This window comes from Micropterus salmoides, unplaced genomic scaffold (assembly GCF_014851395.1).
Source record: "Micropterus salmoides isolate LMB-PRFRI ecotype aquatic unplaced genomic scaffold, ASM1485139v1 Ms_hic_scaffold_1, whole genome shotgun sequence".
NCBI lineage: Eukaryota > Metazoa > Chordata > Actinopteri > Centrarchiformes > Centrarchidae > Micropterus > Micropterus salmoides.
In genome coordinates, this window is record NW_024040040.1 from 40,137,368 (window position 1) to 40,156,270 (window position 18,903).

The 18,903-nt window shown below is 40.5% G+C and overlaps 1 protein-coding gene across 1 annotated transcript; it reads left to right on the plus strand.

Annotated features, from left to right (window-relative positions):
• The first annotated feature begins 2,117 nt into the window (after positions 1-2,117).
• Positions 2,118-3,841, plus strand: LOC119899779 (musculin). Its single transcript, XM_038714518.1, has 2 exons — positions 2,118-2,774; positions 3,118-3,841. Exons 1-2 carry the CDS (start codon positions 2,352-2,354, stop codon positions 3,199-3,201), a joined length of 507 nt encoding a protein of 168 aa, XP_038570446.1. The 5' UTR covers positions 2,118-2,351; the 3' UTR covers positions 3,202-3,841.
• The last annotated feature ends 15,062 nt before the right edge of the window (positions 3,842-18,903 follow it).

An 18,903-nucleotide genomic window follows, 5' to 3' on the forward strand; every position in this document is an offset into this window, starting at 1 on the left:
ATCATGAGCCTGCACCTGTCCCTCTGCTTCTCCAGCATAAGGCCCCGATAGAGGTCGCGACCCCTGAAAGTCCTTGCTGATAGACAAATGCTAGCTCCCCCTTCAAGTCAAGTTTCAAGTGATATTTATTACTGTTGGCCCTGAATTTAATTATTCCCATGGCAAATACAATAACCATGTTACCATCAATTACACTGATGTTTTGGACAATATTTTGTGCTTTTGTTTGAGGAACTACATCTACAGAATGACTAATGAGCACCCTTCTTTTATCTCAACCTGCTTCTTGTTGACAGTGAATAAAGCAGCAGGTTAAAATATGTGTCACCCAGCCGATACCTTTTCATGTTATGTAAAAAAAAAAAAAAAAAAAAAATGACAGCTTATAAAATGAGGAGTAAATCCAACAGCAGAATCCCTTAGCTTGCACCTTCAAGGGTGTCAGTCAGGCTGTCCACCTCGCTGATGGATGCCGTGACAGGGGATGAGATGGCAGCCTGCCTGGAGCTCTGACTGTCTTACCAGCACAAGTGGAACTTAATATCTCAACCTCATGACACATCCAAGGATAAGCTAAGAGCGGGGATGCCTCCAAGGTCCAGCTGATGCCAGGTCTTCTTCTGAAAACTGCACGGAAGAGCGGGATTGTGGGAAGCATGGGAATGTGTGCTTGGATTAGGGAGCATTCTTGGTCTGTGAAAGGGGGGAATTTGAGCAGTGGAAAACTGCAGTGCACTTTAAAATCACAGTGACTTGCATTTAGGAAAATGGAAAAATTTAATTGGAACATTATTGTAAACAGGTAAGAAATAAGTATAGCTGGTTTTGAAACACTTAATATATTAGTCATTTAAGAAAATGAGAGGAGAGCATGTTGGAAAAAATTACACACCATCCTGGGAACTACAGGACAGTACAGCTAGTGTGCCTGGCATGGCCAGCTACCAAAATCAAGCGTGCATCTCAGCTGTGGTTAGGTAATTCTTGGCAAAGTCTTGCTATTGTCATAAAAAAAATCTAAATTTCACACGTATTATGTGGAGTAATAGCTATCAGGGACCTGGGATTTTCTGGGAATATCTTGAGTAAGTAAAGGGTGGTTCTTATACGTACTGTATGGACACAGAGCCTTTCATTTATTCAGAGAAATTGTGCTCCCACACCCCCAAGCTCCTCACAGTGTCCCCCAAAGTTTGACTTACATTTTTGAACATAGTGCAATGTGCTCACTGTACTTTGTAATACTTGTAAATCTCACAGACTACAGCTGATATTCCGTCTGAAGGATGGAGTTTGGTACAAAACACATTTCTTTCTCAGATGCAGTATGGCATCTCTGCAAGTAATCTCAGTCTCTTCTTCTCTTTCCTCTTCTGTTAGCTCTTGATCACAATCCACGCGTGCTGCCTTGTCTGGTCTCTATCTGTGGCTGCACTCTGAAAAGGACATAAAACAAAGGCAAAAATGACCAAATTGCACAGTAAAAAAAAATTGTGATACAATGGGAATGAACACAATGCCCCCTCGCCTCTGCCACACCCTTGTCATGCCAACGCTCCAGATGTCATGGGAACCGATAACAGCTGGGGCTGGTGCTCGCCAGGCTTCGTGTGAAAGGCTGCTCCATCTGCAGAAACCCAATCCCTCTGTGAAACCAGCAAAGGATTAAGCACTTTTGATAAGGTCCTCAAGACATTTCTATTACCAAAACACATCTGTGGAACCCACAAATGTAGGAAATGTTTACTATATATGTACATTTCCAAATGTTGCAAATGGTTGTGTGTATTATTGTCAGGAAGTTATGCCCTCCTGTAATACAACATATTAGAAGGATTGACTCTGGCAATTTCATCACACCTGCCACTAGATTTACCAATAATAGGCCATTCATTTACAGGGATTAGTATAGTTAACAAGTTGCAGATGAGCAACTTAAGTCTTTAACAGTATACATAGGGGGACAGAGTTGTGGTCTTACTGAGGTCATGAGGGTTTGGAGAAAAAGGGGAGGAGAAATGTTCACAAAAAACTCTGTACAGATGCCAAGTCTTTGACACTTAAATTAGAGGGGTAGCTAAGCAAGGAGGCATGTTTCAGTTTTAGAGAGAGCTGCAATTTTCAGACTTGACCTCAAGCAGTTGGTACTGTAGTGGCGCACTGTCAAGTGGTGATATTTCAGGGCAAGATAAGTTGCAGCGTTACCAAATGGGAGTTTAAAAGTTGTGTCTGCTGACTTCCGACCTCGTGTCTTTTACTAAAATATCATCAAGCTGAGAATCTAGATCTTCAGTCACTGCTGTCCCTAAACTGCAACTCGTGTCCGCCTCCAAGGCACAGGTGGAGCAGCCATGTCCACCGGCTCTGCTGCAAGTGACGCTGAGGACTATAAGACATGCTGCAGAAGGACTGCCACCACTATGGAGAGGACCGCACGGAAGATTAACTGCTATAATCCCAGCCAGTATTCGGATGACGACTTCGAAGATGACGGTGTGGAGGGGAGGACCAAGCATGAGCGCAAACTCTCCAAGGCGCACCAGAGGGAAGCGCGGCAGTCGCAAAGAAACGCGGCCAACGCCAGGGAGAGGGCGCGGATGAGAGTGCTGAGCAAAGCGTTCTCCAGACTAAAAACCAGCCTCCCCTGGGTACCAGCGGACACCAAACTGTCCAAATTGGACACGCTTCGACTCGCCTCGAGCTACATCTCTCACCTGAGACAGCTTCTGCACGATGACCGATACGAGAACCGCTTTGCGCACCCAGTCAATCTGGTATGAAGATTTAACTTTGCGAAACAAACATGTTAAGATACGAAAACAGGCTTTAAAGTGAAATAAGGCCTACATCTATGTGTACTTTTTTTTAACAAATTGGCTTACACGACAAATGAATAACCACTTTAACAGTCTACAGATTCTAATTTCATAGAGACCTTGTTATGTAATTTCTTTTACATAATCATTACAATATCATAATATTTCAAGTATCAAGTATCATTCTAAAGATTTAGGGTTATCTCTTCATCAAGACTATTGTAATTTATAGTGAGTCTGGGAAAACATGTGCTGGATGTGTTTCTTCACTGCTAAACCTTGTTGTCTCTTGCTTTAACAGACCTGGCCATTTATGATGACAGGGCGCTCAGAGGACAGCCAGGACATCTCATCCACTGTAAGACTATGTGGAGCCACAGCATAGAGTCACCAGACACCAGCTTTGGTTCTTCTGGAGACCTGCAGACAATGTAAAAATGTTTACCCCTCTTGTCCAGCGCCCCTCTTTGGAGAACTGGCTGGTAGCTGTGACTCAACCTCCCTCTCTGCCCCCTAAACGAAGAATCAAATCCAACTCAACACTGTGGATTGTGTATTTCAGAGCATGTCAGATAGAGCAATAAACACTCCCAAGTTTGTTTTCAGATATATTTTCTTTTGTGCATGTTTGCTGTAATTAGTATCATCATGTTTACACCATGTGTAAGCTCATTTATATTGGATTTAAACTCCCACTAATGTTTTTGTCACTTGTTAGACAGTGTTACAAATATTCCGGTTGATAAAACCTTATTTATGTACAATACAGTGTTGGGAGCTCTGCCTGTATAAAGTAGCAATGTCTAGTATTCCTATCTGTATAGATTTGGGTGTTTTTGACAGGTCTTAGAGTGCATTTCACAAAACCACCTCACAACTCAAAATTATGTCTGTTTTGCTACTTTTACTTGACTCTATGGCGATCTCCAAGCTAAAATGTGCCGCAGGATTCTGCCATGTTATAGATCTACAGTATTTATTGTGTTTGTGATATGTTTGTCCTTTAATATGTTTGCATTTAAGATAAACTCATTTGCTTATAAATGTTGTCTTCTCTCCTTGAAATATTTCCAGTAGAGATTTAGCAGCATCTCATTGTGAGTCATCTGCAGTCAGGACTCTGAGCACAGGTTGTCATGTGCTTCAAATGCACAGAACACAAATCCATTAATCTTGATGGTTTAAATAAAATGTCTGTAGCAGATGAGTCTGCTGATGCCCAGTATAGCTGCACCACTGACATGAAAAGCAGATTTTAAAAAAGGCTGATATTTGTACATGTAACCAACATCACATTTCTGCAGACATCTCAAATTTAGACATTTTTAATAGATATACACACATAGTTGTTTAATTTAATAGTTGTCTAAAAAATTAACTCTGATACAATGCAGATGCAATTGTATCTCGGACATGAAGCTTTTTCAGTGCACAATTCTCTACCCATCACAACATCATGATTGTTTAATGTGTAAATCTCCTATATGGTCATTAAATGTATAAATGAGTTAGCTTTATCTGCAGTCCAGAGATCTCGAGCCATGTGATCAGAGGGAATGCAGTTGTTCATATTTCAGTCAAAACATAGAACTTGGTCAAAAGTTCAGGGGAGGAGCAGAAGCAGCCCCCCCCCAAACACACACATACACAACCAGAGCCAGACTTGCACACATGCTCATAAACATCCACACTTAGTCGAGAGAGACAGAGAACGAGTGACAGTGATCTCTTGATCTTACGAGTCCAAAATGATGTGAGTACAGATGGATGGAGATCCAGTCTGGTGGGACAGACTGACAAAGTGCTTGAGATGAAGAAAGAGAGGAAGAGAGGAGAAAGAGGAAGAGTTTTCATCAGGTTCATGTGGAGCCGCAGCTGTTGGCGTGTTGGTGAGTTTCCCAGAACTCTGAACTGCTCTCCTGGGAGAAGCCAGCCACTCTGCTGGACCCGGACAGCTAATGAGCTGCCTTCTCACACTCAGCCTGCCTCTCTTCTCGCACCATCAACTTCAAATGTGGCTCTGAGGGAATGCAACTTGTTAATGTCTTACATGCATCTTGACTGCACTGAAAATGAGGTGCCATTCATCAGAACACGGCATGTCAACAAAATTATGACATTTGTGGACTGGCTTACCTGCAGTGAGCTGATCTCAGTTCTCTGGGAATGAAGCTTTTGTATTTTGCAAATAAAACAGCACATGGTTAGTGCCAATTTTTGGCTAGGCTGGCCACAACCACTGCTGCCAAGCTGAAAATGGCAAGTTTCATTGAAGCTCATGCAGTTTGTAATGCCACATGAGTGGCATCTAGTGGTGAGGAATGTGAACACACAACAGCAAACCCATGGTACTCCTAACACTCAGATGAGCAGAAAAGAAACCTTAAGAAGTCAGGATAATGTACAACACTTGGTACATTTGAAATAGTCACTTTGCAAGTTAAAATAAATTAGATCTTATGATGAAAAATGACCTTGTCGGTGCAGTATTACTGTATATCTGTAAATCTTTAAAATTTAAAAGTCTGCAGATTGAATGAAATGACACAGTTTTCAGTGAAAATCGAAATGTTGTAAGATTTTTTGTTAAGATCATTTTCTTCATATTAGCACAGCAATCCGATTGTTCTGTCGTATTTCAACATACTGACACTAAATGGAAGATATTTCCCAAAACAAGGAAAGCTGCATTGGCAACCAGTGGAATATTCTTACACTGTTTGCAGAATTTGCCTTGAAGTTTAAATAGAGGACAGTGTGATTAGCAGTATGAGGTTCTAAAGGTAGCGATATTAGAGGACATTTCTGACATGTTGCAGTAAGAAAAACGTAAAGGTATAAATGATAAAATGAATGATGGTTTACTGTCACACTGTCATGACTTATTGGGACACTCGAATAGAACAGAGCTGCCGTTAAAGTTGTTAGTTACAGCTGTAGTTTTCCTACTAGGATAAGTCAGAATGCCAGCTGTGAAAAGGCTGATAGATTTCTATTCATTTTGTTTTTAGATTGAGTTAAGTAAAAAAAACTGTACGAGTAAATTGGAAAGAGTTTTGTTTGTGGGGGTAGAAAATTACAGACAAAGTGAACAGAAGTGCACAAAAACGTGATTTTTAACCGTCCTAATGCAAGAAAGCTTTCTTCTTTGCTACCATAAGCATGTTTAAAGAATCATAGGTTTAAATACACACATGAACTAGAACATCCCTAATATACAATGCAATATCTTGAATTTCAAGAGCCATGAATCTTTATGTCCAGCAGAGGTCAGCACAACATCATAATAGCTGGCATGCTCACACAAAATGAGACACTTGCTGCTTTCCTTGGCACTGGCAGTATGTTGGGATTTGGAAAGCTGTGCATTTAATTCCTTTTCCTTGATTTCTTCCTCAACACATAGTCACCAAACATCACTTGTTCAATTAACCGTTATTTGTGTTTTTTTAACCAAACGCCTGCATTTATTAAATGAGAACACAACTGCAGTACATCTACCCTTTTGCTCTTTGTGGGCTGTTCACATAGAAATTTTGTCTTGTTTCATTATCATTATTCTTTTTTCATCCCTTCTTTAAACTAGCGTAATCAGATATTAATTTTATTCAGGCGGAGCACATTGCTTTGATATAAAATTGCATTGTCAGCCATCAAGGCTCAGCACAATCCAACTGTCTTTTCTTTTTTTGGTAAGACTGAAACATTTTTCGTTTGTAGAAGAATTTCCATGAACAGGAAGGAACTATGGGTCCAAAGGCAACATCGGGGGGTTCAGTGAGGCTGCCTTTGTAGCTGCCCAAAAAAGCACTAACTTCAACCCTTACAGCCTGCAGGAATCCAGCCTGGACGCTTTGAGCTTTCCAAACCCACTTTGAGCGTGTTTGTTATTCAATATCCAGTCACTCAATACCACTAATGAGAAAAGGGATATGTAAATCCCAAACTATTTCAATCACGTTTGCCTAATGTATACACTTCCCCATAGGGAGATTAGTTCCTCTGCTGTGTCCAGGCTTTGTTTTTTAAAAAAATACATTCTTTCCAGGTATGAAAATGTTGAACCCTGAACTAACTGTCATCCTAAAACAGGACTTTAAGTTAAAATTTGGGGTATTGCCTTTTCTAAAATTGTGCAGATTCTGATTATTGCAGCCAAATTGCAGTGCAACATGGATGTGGATGTTTTTTGGTTACATGCTCTATCCACACTCACAATCTCCAGGAATGTGCCCATGAACTGAGGAACCAGAAGATTAAGGATACTTGCAACAGATCCAAAGCTGGACTTGGACGTTGCGGGAGAAAGTGTTTGTCTTGCTGGTGCTGACACATTTCTGTGCATGAAATTAGTATTCTTGCTGACACAATATTCTAATTCTGTTGTGATTTAAAAGATAAGGCAGGCAATGTCAATATAAACCCCCATGTCGAAAAGTACCCAAAATCAAATGTCATGCTATTTTGTCCAGGATGTTGTTAATTTGTTGCTGCAAGCGTCCAGATCTGTATGTATGCACATGCCCTCTGGTGAGTAAGAGAGAGACAGAGAGACGTAGATCTGTCTTTTGCGCGAGACTTCCTGTTACTCTGTGGAGATGACACACTCCTCTGTTAGATAGGTGATTGGGTTACAGTGCTGGACTGGCAGCCTCCTCTCAGGAGAGAATGGAGGCTCTTTGTGGCAGGATGAGCTGAACTCTCTGAAAGGGAAGGTCGAGCCAAACAGAGGGGGGGGGGGGAAGAAGACAGGAGGGAGGATGCATAAATTGGTGAGGAGGGGTAAGGAGGGCGCGAGGAGAGGAAGGCTGACAAAACAACATACACACAAGCCCCTGCGGCCCTCTGTGGGCCTCGTCCTCCACTGTCTCCCTAACTGGGCCACAGGCCGGGAGTTGAATATCAGCTCTGCACTGCTGTTTGTGTCGCTGAGCTGCTTGGGTGGTGTCCTGGTTCCAGAGCTGCTGCCAATGGAAGCCCAGAAGAAACAGATATTTGTGTTTGCTCTCAGGGCATGTGGAGCTATCCTGGCCCTGTTTACAAGGACTGGGCGGTGCCCCCTGGCCTATTATCTTGTCCTCACCTTTCTGTCTCTCTCACAAAGAGATTTACACAAACAGGTTTTTTTCAGTGGGCTTGTTTTACATGCACACTCGACTGCATATTTCTCCCATTGTTTTTGGATATGTAAGGTGCTCTAAGATATGGTCTTGCAGGCATGGAAACAGATTGTCCGTACAGATGAAGGTAAAAAACCTGTCATGTGTGCATGGAAAGTATAGCTGAATACACATACAATTTCTTTTTTTGATTTCCCCTTTCATTTTCAGCAATTATATTAAGATGACAATAATGAATAAAGGGCATATGACATCATTAATGTTGGCTAAGAGAATTTTAAATATGTCAAAACATTTAAAAATATAATACATATAAATAAATGATAATATCAACACAAACACTTTTTGTTAATTGTAGATTCCTTTGGGATACAGGTATTTCTGTGCAACATTAATGAGGTCAAAAGAAATTGTTTTGAGACAGGATTTTAAACCAAAAACCTCTCAACCTGGAGGACTGGCGTTCACACAGTCTCAGCTGGTTGTGTGCTTGTTCCAGTCCCCCTCCGGTGGTATATTCTCCCCATGTTCATCTACTGACATTACAAAGACGGCCACAACCTGACAATGGAGATAATATTTTCACTTCACAATGGCTCCCAGTCTCTGCTCTGGGCGAAGGCTCAGTCGCTGTAAGTAGCCTGGGTTTTCCCATCCCTGTCAGACAGCGGCCCAGCCCAGTGGAGAAATGAGTGCCCTGGTTGCTTAAAGGCCCAACCTGTCAGCGGTCCAGAGGGATTAGCCATTCACAGCCTCCATATTGTTCTCCAGGCCACAATAGGCTGCATGGGGCCCGGCTCTTTGTCATCAACTCTGTTGTGAACTTCTGCTGGGGCAACAAAAGTGTAACACACCTGCAACTATGGAATAGAAGTTTTTTACCCCTTAGTTTTTCTCTTTCTTTTCTGACACATTGCCCATGGCAGTGTTGGCGACATCAAAAGTGATCTTTGAGACAACAACAACGAAAAAAGCCGTGGTGGGAAGATAAGCAAAAAAAATATTTTTCTTTCACTGTTTATGTGTTGTGCATGGATGCTTACCTGTGATTAAAAAAATATTTTATTTTGGTACTTCTTTGTTAATATGTCAAAATAATTCATGCTGTTCTACGGGAGTCCATCATTTCAGTCAAACCAATTGCCAAACGTTTTTACAAGTCCAAATAAATGTCAAGACAGATATCTTCTCCAGGCATCCGTTTTATTTTGACATCCTGGTATCACCTTTAACCTTGTGGAGAAAATATTCTGTCAAGGGTCTCTGATGGCAACATCCAAGCAACTAAATCCCAAATCCGACTTTTTTTCTAAGAGGCTTGAACTTTCCATGACCACATCAGAAATCAAAGGAATTTCATGGTCATCATGTAGAACGTGATGTCCTAAAAACTCTGTGGAAGAAAGACATTTATTGATATGTGGTCTTTTTTCTTGTTTATTGCCGGTTAGTCTGCACAGGTACAACAAAAAAGTGGGACTTTTAAATTTTGAAAGGATATAGATATTATTGCGTGTTATGGCAGAGTTATTGGTGTTTATTTGTAATTAGTTGCTTTACAAAGACTATTTCATCATTACAACATTTCCTGATGTCACAAATCAAACTTCTTGGATGACAATAACAATGAACTCACTCCCATTAATCATTTTAATATTATTGTTTTTTGTGCTGAGTTAAGGTGGAGTTTTGTGACACGGGTGAATCCTCATGTCTCTTTACATGGCAGTATAAATTAGCGAGAGAAAGAGAGAGAGAGAAAATAGACAAGAAAATAAATTGACTTTATGTTATATAAAATATCTATCCTTGCTATACCTAGTTTACCTATTCACACTAACACAAAACATGAATATACATGTTTCAAAAAGCAGTTCCAAATAATAAAGTCATTATTTAGACTTACGGTTAATTTGTGATTTAAAAAAAATAATAAATAATTAAAACAATTAGCAATACCCTCAGCAATGAAGCAGCTTTTCCCTCACATTAAGCACAATGCTACTTGATAGCGTACACGTCCAGTGAAGTTAGGCAAAGCACAATACACTTTAAAACTATAGAAATAGACATAAAACACGGAATCCATGAGTTTGTATGATTAAGAGTCAGTAGATAGTGAAATGTGCCCTATACCAAATTATCCCTTTAGGGTAATTGCAAGAGATTTTCAATCAGACATCGTATCTTTAGGATTAGTATTATGGTGAATACAATACCAAATTGCTGAAGAGGGGATTGTCATTATGGCAGATGATGGTCTCTTTGGGCTAACCTCAGGGTCACCATCTCACACCAAGACACAGCTGACAGCAACACTCGGCCAGTTAACACTGTGTGATGGATCGCCTGTGCGTGTAAGCGTGCAAACAGATTTGGTTGTGTGTGCGTGTGAGTGGGACGTATGTGTGTCTGTGTATGTGTGCGTGTGCGTGTGTGTGTCCCTGGAGAGCCTCTATGGCTGGATGGTGTATCAGATGGCACGTTAATTACTCAGCCTTCAAAAGGGGGCTGTCCTGGATAGAAGTGAGTGGAGGGCTGATGGCTGTGTGGTGGTCAGAGAGGCTGCCTGTGGGGAAAAGGTGTGGAGGTAAGGGGCACATGTGGAGATCTGTGTGCATACCCAGCAATCACACAGACATGCAAGCACTCACACAGGTGAGCGATTAGATTAGACTCATCCTAAAGTGATACAAGAGTCGCTCTGTATCTTTTCCTCCATGTTGTTCCTTCATATTTCTTTTCAGAATGTGACATATCAGTGGCACGATCAGCAAATGATGAATCATTTGTGATATTATGAGTTCATTTTTATTCAGTTGCTAATCCCATAAATTGACTTTATAAAAAATTTATTAAAATCACCCTGAGTGGTAGAATATATCTATTTACACATCCAGCTGATACATAGCAACGTCCATCAGACAAATGAAAGTCCAATGTTCACTCTTCTTTTAGCCATGTTTGGCTTTTTATTCTGCAAACAGCTTCCTTACAATTACACTGTGGAGCAGTAAAAGTGGATCAAAACTGTGACATTGAGTTGAGGTTGAGAAAAACAAAACAGTTGAAAAATGCTATGAAACTTTGCAAAGCTAATAGAAACTGCAGAGTCTGACTATAACTCTCTGTGTGTTACTACGAGCAACACCATTTACATTACACAGTCATTTAATCTGCTGGTATTGTAAAAATACTGATTATAGCAGCTTTAAACTCTACAGTAGTGTGTTTTTTCAGTGTTTTCACTTGTAGTAAATAATATACTGGAGCATATGCTTGTACGAGTGAGTGGTAGCTGTTCTTCTGTAGCCAAAAGACAGGACAGTCAACGGACACCAGCCTTTAACCTCACCTGACCTCGCCCATCCCCCTGCCTTTCTGTCTGCTACCTCATCACACACACACATACATGCACAGAGCTGTGAGTTCCCAAAGCCCTCTCAGACCCCCTTCTCCTGTCCGTCAGATCAAAGCTTGCCGGGGGTTGAGAGGGACCTGACCCGTGGGAGAGGCGGAGGACCCTGCTGTTTGGCTAGTCGGCGGTGTGGAAAGAGACAAACAGGCAGCTCCAAGAACAGCAAGAGAGCTCCCCGGGCTGATGGAGCCCTAAATCCATAGAGGCTTCTCAAGGCCAAGCATGACAGAGGTGGCCGTTTGTTCTGTCATCATCGAAAGACATACACATACACTTCAAAAGACACACGCACTGTCTTTCTCTCACTGTCTCGTCCTTCCTCTCTGCATCCGTAAGACACACTCTCGCTCCTCTAGCACTACATTGCAGATGCACAGACATGCTCGGCCACTTTCAGTGCCTTCCTCTCTTCCTTTAACATGGTTACCATGCAGACATTTTTCATCCATCATCTTTCTCCCACTGTCTGGACCTATGACACTGATTAATTTGCGCAACATAATGTAGACACAGCTAATGTCAGTGATGCAGTGGAAGGACTTTTTAAGACATGATGTATACATTAACTTTTCTCATTTTCAAATTCTTTGATCTAAATTACCTAATGAGTGCCAATGCTTTTCACTTCTATCACAAAAGGTAGGAAAAGGCTGAATACAAACATAAATCCCTCCAGGATTGCAACTATTATCACAAATTCAATAAATCCCTGTGAAATCGGCGCGACTTGCAATTTTGACAACTCACCGCAACTTTTTTTTTAAATTTGACCTTCATCGCCATTTCCCGAAAACTGTTGTCATACGTCAGCTTGTCACTTCCTTGTTTACAAGATGCCACAGATGTGAAACTAACATCTCACATTTGCTGACAAAAAAAAAGGACCATGAAAAACTTTATCCAGATCTTCTTTACCAAAGCAGGGGTAAACTCTTTTGCAAAAAGTGCAGTATTGTGGATTTCGTATGTTTTGCCACCGCAAAACATACAAATGCTGGAAGGACTGTTTAACGGTTCAGCTATAATTCTAAAGTTAAAAACAGCACTTACCTTTGCTGTTTTCACTTATTCCCACAACAAACACACTAGAACATAGCAACTTTTATCGCAATTTTTTGTAAAAGCTGCCACAAAATCAGGCATGTTAGGCCGCAACAATCACAGCAAAGGCTTGAAATCCTGGAGGGACTAGTTTCTATAGCTTAACATATGCAGAAGTAGTAGTCAATCAAAAAACACACGGAACAATGCGTTATCTTAAGAAGCTGAAGAGAGCTGAAATATATTGCTAGAAAAGCTGGAAGCCAAACTGTAACACCATGAAAGCTGGACATTGACATGAATTGCCTGAATAGACTGAAAGACGAAATGCTTTGTATTGATATGAACTGAATTACTGAACACTTTGGAACAAAAAAGACATTTGCCTAAATGGCTGAGAGTTGCAAAACACTGCTGAAATGCAGAAATGTGAAATAAAAAGCCAGAATTAAAAACCAAACTGCTTTAGGTAATGCAGTTTGGGTTTTAATTCTGGCTTTTTAGAGTTGGAATACATTGCCATAAAAACTGGAAGCTAATTTATTATTGCCAAGGATTTTCACTTGTATTTTGATAAACTGATGACAACAGCAGTGCAAATCCCCACAAATTCCCCACAAAGATAGCAAAACCAGGAAGTGTGTGCAGATCCCCAGAAGAGAGCAAAACCAGGCGGTGTGAGTAAAAGTTCCCACAAAGATAGCAACACCATTATCAACTCAAAGGAGTGAAAAAAAAACATACAACATAAATTGTGATATTGCAAAAACTAGAAGACATCAACCAAAAGGAATTTAACTGGTACATGTGGTGAGGGGCTGATGAGAGAAGTGGGAAGTGTTGTGTAGATGGGTGGGGCAGTCAGGTGATGGGGAAGAGGGCATCTGGTGGACAGCTTGAAGATGACAGGTTAGAAGTTGATTGAAAGAAAATGGCCTGAGAGAAGAGAAAGGCCTTAGGATGAGAGTGTGTGGCTATATATATATATATATATATATATATATATATATATATATATGTATGTATGTACATGTAATTATATATATATATATTAATTATATATATATATATAATTACAAGACAGTGGTATACGTTCTTTTTGTTTTTGAACTCACTATGCATCTTTCTGTGAATAGTCTAGCAGCCTGCTGCCTGAGCCTGTGGTGTTGATTAATCTGCATGATAATGAAGACACGCCACAAACCCTGGTGGGTGTGTAATCACCATAATCATTTAATAATTATGTTGTATTCATAAGGAGCGGATGCTTCATGATCTGTTTACTCACTTTATCTCCACTTGATTAGATCTAATCACTCCTCTGTAATACAAAGTATTTTTTTATAATAATAACTTGTTGCTCTGATGAGTTTGTAATTTGCCCTTTCCTTTACACTGAAGTGTAGCTCATTTGCATCGATACTAAAGAAACAAAAAGAAGAAAACTAAATAGTATCTAATGTCAACAATCAAAGGCTTGTGTTTCATAATTTCTCTTAGCTGAGAACCATAAAATACAGTTTTGCAGCATGAAATTTCCTTTGAAATCCCAGAGACATCTGATGCTTGTTTGAGCTACTTCATGGGTCTCATACTAGCCTCCTCCGCGTTTTTATTAAGCACCATGCAATTTCAGACTCTATGTTCCTCTGTGCTCCCTCTGCCTCTGGTGTTCAACAAAAAGACATACTGTAGTACCACTCATTGACTTCCCCACACTTCTCTGTCTCTCCTCTTTCGTTTACAAGGTGACAAAGCTCGCCACGGTGTCTCAGTGCAGCTGGCATCACCAGTAAACGGGGGGCTCCCATGTGAACTATTTGCATAGCACTCATGTTATCTCCAGTGAGGGCATTTAAAGCTCTATGTCTTTTCCACATGGCCCAGACTAGTTTAATTACCAGTCCCTGCCTCAGCTGTGACTGTGAACGCCCACCACTCTGGTTCAGTATGTGGGAACGAGTATGGAGGAGCCCTGCTGCATATGTGAACAGTATGGAGAAAGAACAACAAAGAGAATGACATATTCTATTTATTCTATTGTATTCTTATTGTTTATATTACATATACACATATCTCCATTCATATACACAATGTCAAGGTCACATTTTTTTATAGGATGATTTTACATTTGTTATGATTTATATTAACATGTATGCATACACATACACACATATAAATAAACATATACCTGGATATTTACTCCCCTGATTTCCAGATATTTCTCTTTTCCAGTTTTATGCATACTCATTTAATTTACCTTCTACAGTATATAATCTACACAAAGTACTTGTCGTAAGTTCTATGTAATTGCAGTAACACATCACTTCATGGCATTAAAGACAGTCTATTTGTTCACATGATGATCTACATAAATCCTTTAGATTCTTTTCCAACAGTCTGCATTATCTGATGATCAGGATTTTTCATCTAGTCTATTTTATTCTGTCAAACTTGATCTCATTCAAGAATGAGCTAATTGCTAAATGTATACTCCTTAGCTAGCCCCAAATGCCTGAATGTCCTCCCAGCCAGCACATCCTCATGCCTGAACACAGGACAGAATAGATATTTTACCAATGACTCCCAACACAACATACATGAGAGTACCAGCAACAGGCATACTGGACATATGTGAGTCGGAATGAACTGCTTGCAAGAACAACTTATTCAGCAGTATTTTTTGCGAGGACGGTCTGACCCCAGCTTACTGTTGCTAAATAAAACTCAACCATGAAATTGTTTTTTGAGTTTTAGAAAAATAGCTGGATATGTATCTTTAATTTGCTAGGAATGTATCATGAAAACCGCTTAATTAATCTGCAAAAATATAAGCAATAAATAAACTACTGTGACCCTTTAAAATAATAGAACATCGAGTCATAAATCCTTATTAAAGGTTACATATTTATTACTGAGCTGTGAGCAAGCAAAACGTGATTTGATTGTGTTTAATTTGAATAACTTTTAGAAGCAAAACTGTCTAGTATTTTATTTAAGAATAAAGCAGAGAAGATAAACATCCTAATAAATAAATTAGGGAGAACCTAAAAATGTTTATTTCCTTCTTACTTAATTTGTTAATCTTCTCATGAGCCTTCAGATTTATCTTTATAACATATGTGCACAACAAACTTTTTCTTTTATTCTGAAATTTAAGAAAACATTGTTTGCTCTAACATGAACCACCCAGTGTTCATATGATACTTCAGGCTTGGCTCTGCCTGTGTCAGGTCTTCTCTGACTCTGAGCAGTACAAGAAGGTGAGACGCTCTAATAGGATCAGCCAGTATGACCTTTTCACTCCTCGCCTCTCTCTCCTCCACCGCCCTCCCCCTCACCCCTGTCGTCCCCACTTCATTCCCTCCTGGCACCGTTGGCGCTGGGTGGCACCCAAGAGCCACTCGGCCGGCAGGTAGGGTTACAGCAGCCAGGGCCTCCACTCACATGTTTTAACAATTTCCTCCGTCCTCTGTGAAATTATGCAAATATTTTAGTCCAGTTTCCTTGAGTCTGGAACACCAATTAAGAGTGTCTGTTTGGTTTTCATGACAGCTGTTGAGGAGGCTTGCAGAGGGTGAGGCCTTGCGCTGGATGTGAAGGGCTCCCACCAAGCAGGTCTGGACCCAAATGTAACACATGGGGCTGCAGTGCGCATAGGAAAGCACAAGTGATGAGATGAGACTGGGGCATAAAAAGGCGGGGGAAATATTGGAGTTGAAAAATGAAGTCTGTGAGATAGAGAAGTGATGCTGACAAAGGCAGGAGAAAATAAATCATACTGATGACAACAAGGGCAGAATGAGATAAAGATACTCAAAAAGAGTCACGCTGCAAAGGAATCAAGGGAAGAATTCGGGGGGAGTGGAAGGGGAAATGTTTTCCAAAGATAACACATATTATAGAAGAATAACAGACCCTTGACTTTGTGTTTATTGCAAGGAAACCTCCTGTGGGTGGCTTTCAACGCGACGACAGAATGGAGGCTTATCCATCTGCCTTGATGATGTTTCAACACTGCTCTTCCAGCAGCAGGTAAGGTCATATCTGCTATTATTGCCATGTAAAAGCACAGACAAAAGCAGGAGGTTACAAATTGAACCTGGCCTACTGCTGGGAGTACGGCTTCTTCTGTATTTCTAATCAGTCCCCCACCAGTGCTCTGTCTGACTTATTTTTATTCTCTCTCTCTGCCTTCTTCCATCCCTGTAAAGACTAACTGCTGGTTATGTCCAGCACAGGAAAACTTGATCAAAGGTCTAAAAGGCTATCAAGTCTGCTCTACCTCACTGGAAGTCCGTCTTTGCTTTAGAGACCTACTGGCTCCAGAAATTCTCCATCATGCTGAAGAATTTGATCCAGGGGATTGTGCTGTCTGGATAAATGTTCACTGCGCTCTATAAGGGGAATGGATTGAGGTCACGGCACTAAAGCATCTCCCTCAGTTCAAAGGTGGGCATGAATGTGAGTCCTGAAGAGACATTCATCTTGGTCAGGAGAAAACCTCTTGAAAGGAGGGCATGTAATTGCAAGATGGAGCGTGACGGACCATAGCGTTATTAAATGGTATTGTTAAAGGAAACAGGAGAGAGAGGTCAAATTTGATGTAAGCCGCCTTATTGTGACATTTGAGACAAGTCCTTCACTGACACTGGTGATAGATAGAGGGTTAGCTTTGATAAGCTTATCCATCACTATAAATAATGGTATGGAAGAAGATGTCATTTGGGGGTAAAAAGGTATTTTGGCATACAAGATTTTGCTTCTGTTATTATTTGTTATAGATTGTATGACTTATCTGTTAAAACTAGAATATTTTAGATTTTAGATGTTTAAGTCATGGTACAAACCTGTTTAGATCATTTCTTAAATAGTTCAACTTTTTGGGAGATGCTCTTATTTGCTTTCCTGCTGAAAGTTAGATGAGAAGATCAGTATCACTCTCATGCCTGTTGAATAAAAGGCTACAGCCAGTAGCTGGTTATTTTAGCTTAGTTTTGCACAAAGACCGAGCAGAAGTCACTGCTCCTGGACAAAAAATACTAGTCATAAAACCACAAATTCTCATTTTTACACTTTGGTTTTGGTACATATTAAACAAGTGCGGTACAATATATTAATTAGGGATCTTTAGAAGTGCTGACAGATTTTGTTACCTTTGGACAGAGCCAGGCTAGCCATTTCCCTGTTTTTGTGCTAAGCTAAGATAACGGCTGGATTATGGCTGTCGCTTACCATACAGACATGAGAGCGGTATTTATCTTTTTATCTAAGAAGCAAGAAAATACGTGCATGGCAAACTATTTCCCTGAAGCTTTTGAGTTGTTAGCTAGGAATAACTTGAGAAGTTACTAAGAATATGTTTCTTGAAAGTTCCTCAAAGAAGACTTACAATTTTGTATGAGCTGCCCACCTTTTCTATTCCTTTTCCTTTTCCCTCATTCATTACCTCAATTCCTACACTTTGTTTGTTTTTCATCAGATGTACTCTTCACTCTGTCTACGCCTCTCAACCCCTTCATAATTTTCTCCCTCTTCCTCCCATGTCCAAACTCTTCTCTCCGTGGTATCTCGCAGAGATTGTAGTGTGGCCGAGCATTTCTGCTCCAGGTGGTCTGCAGCCAGCCACCTGTGTTGTCTTTGTGGCGCTGTCATCTGTCTCCGGGCAGGCTTTGTGGGGTTGCCAGTGCGAGGACAGGCCTGGCGAGCACCGATGATGGAGATAGTGCTTTCTGCTGCTGCTTTCTCACAGGACTCCAGTGTTGTCGGACACAAGGAGCAATGTTTACACCCCCAGCCAGTCCCAAAGAGAAATCCTGGGAAATGGTTTACTGGTCTTCATGCATGTTTGTATGAATTCAAAGTGTGATGTAAGATGCAGCCACAACAAGGGTATATATTTAAAAACTTAAATTTGTGTAAATGACTGTGTGACATGTTACTCATTTTATAGAAATGTTTATGACAATTAACTCACCCAATTGTAAATTACCTGCATACCCAGGCCAACCTCAGATGTGCTTTTTTGCTGTATTTGTGTTTATGTGCATGTGCGTCCGTGTGTTAAGAAAGTATCAGCAGCATCACTGTCATATCGTAACATCGTCATACCATCGTACTGTCATACTACTGTTGTTTTTTTCCCCTCTACAATATAACAACATAATCCATGACACAAAGTATCATCACACAGGGGATGGTTCTCAGCCCCAAACTGATGCATTTTCTCCACTTGAGGGAAACATTATGCAGCTATGGCACCTTGTTTAGGCACCTATGGCATTTGTTTCTCTTCCACACAGCTAGGAGTGAAGTCACATCTGATGAGAAGGAGCTATTGTCACATACTTGTTCCTTATTGGGCTTTGTTGATCAATCTGCTGATTATTTTCTCAGTTAATTGATTAAATATTTGATCTGATTAAATAGTGTGAAATCCTAAAGTCCAAAGTGAAATCTTCCAGCTTGAACCACTAAATGTACAATTCACTACTGTAATGGCTGCCAA

Excerpts from the sequence above, each read along its gene's own strand:
- LOC119899779 (XM_038714518.1), top strand. The coding sequence starts at position 2,352 with ATGTCCACCGGCTCTGCTGCAAGTGACGCTGAGGACTATAAGACATGC. Across the intron at positions 2,775-3,117 it reads TTGCGCACCCAGTCAATCTG|ACCTGGCCATTTATGATGAC; the intron begins GTATGAAGATTT and ends TTGCTTTAACAG.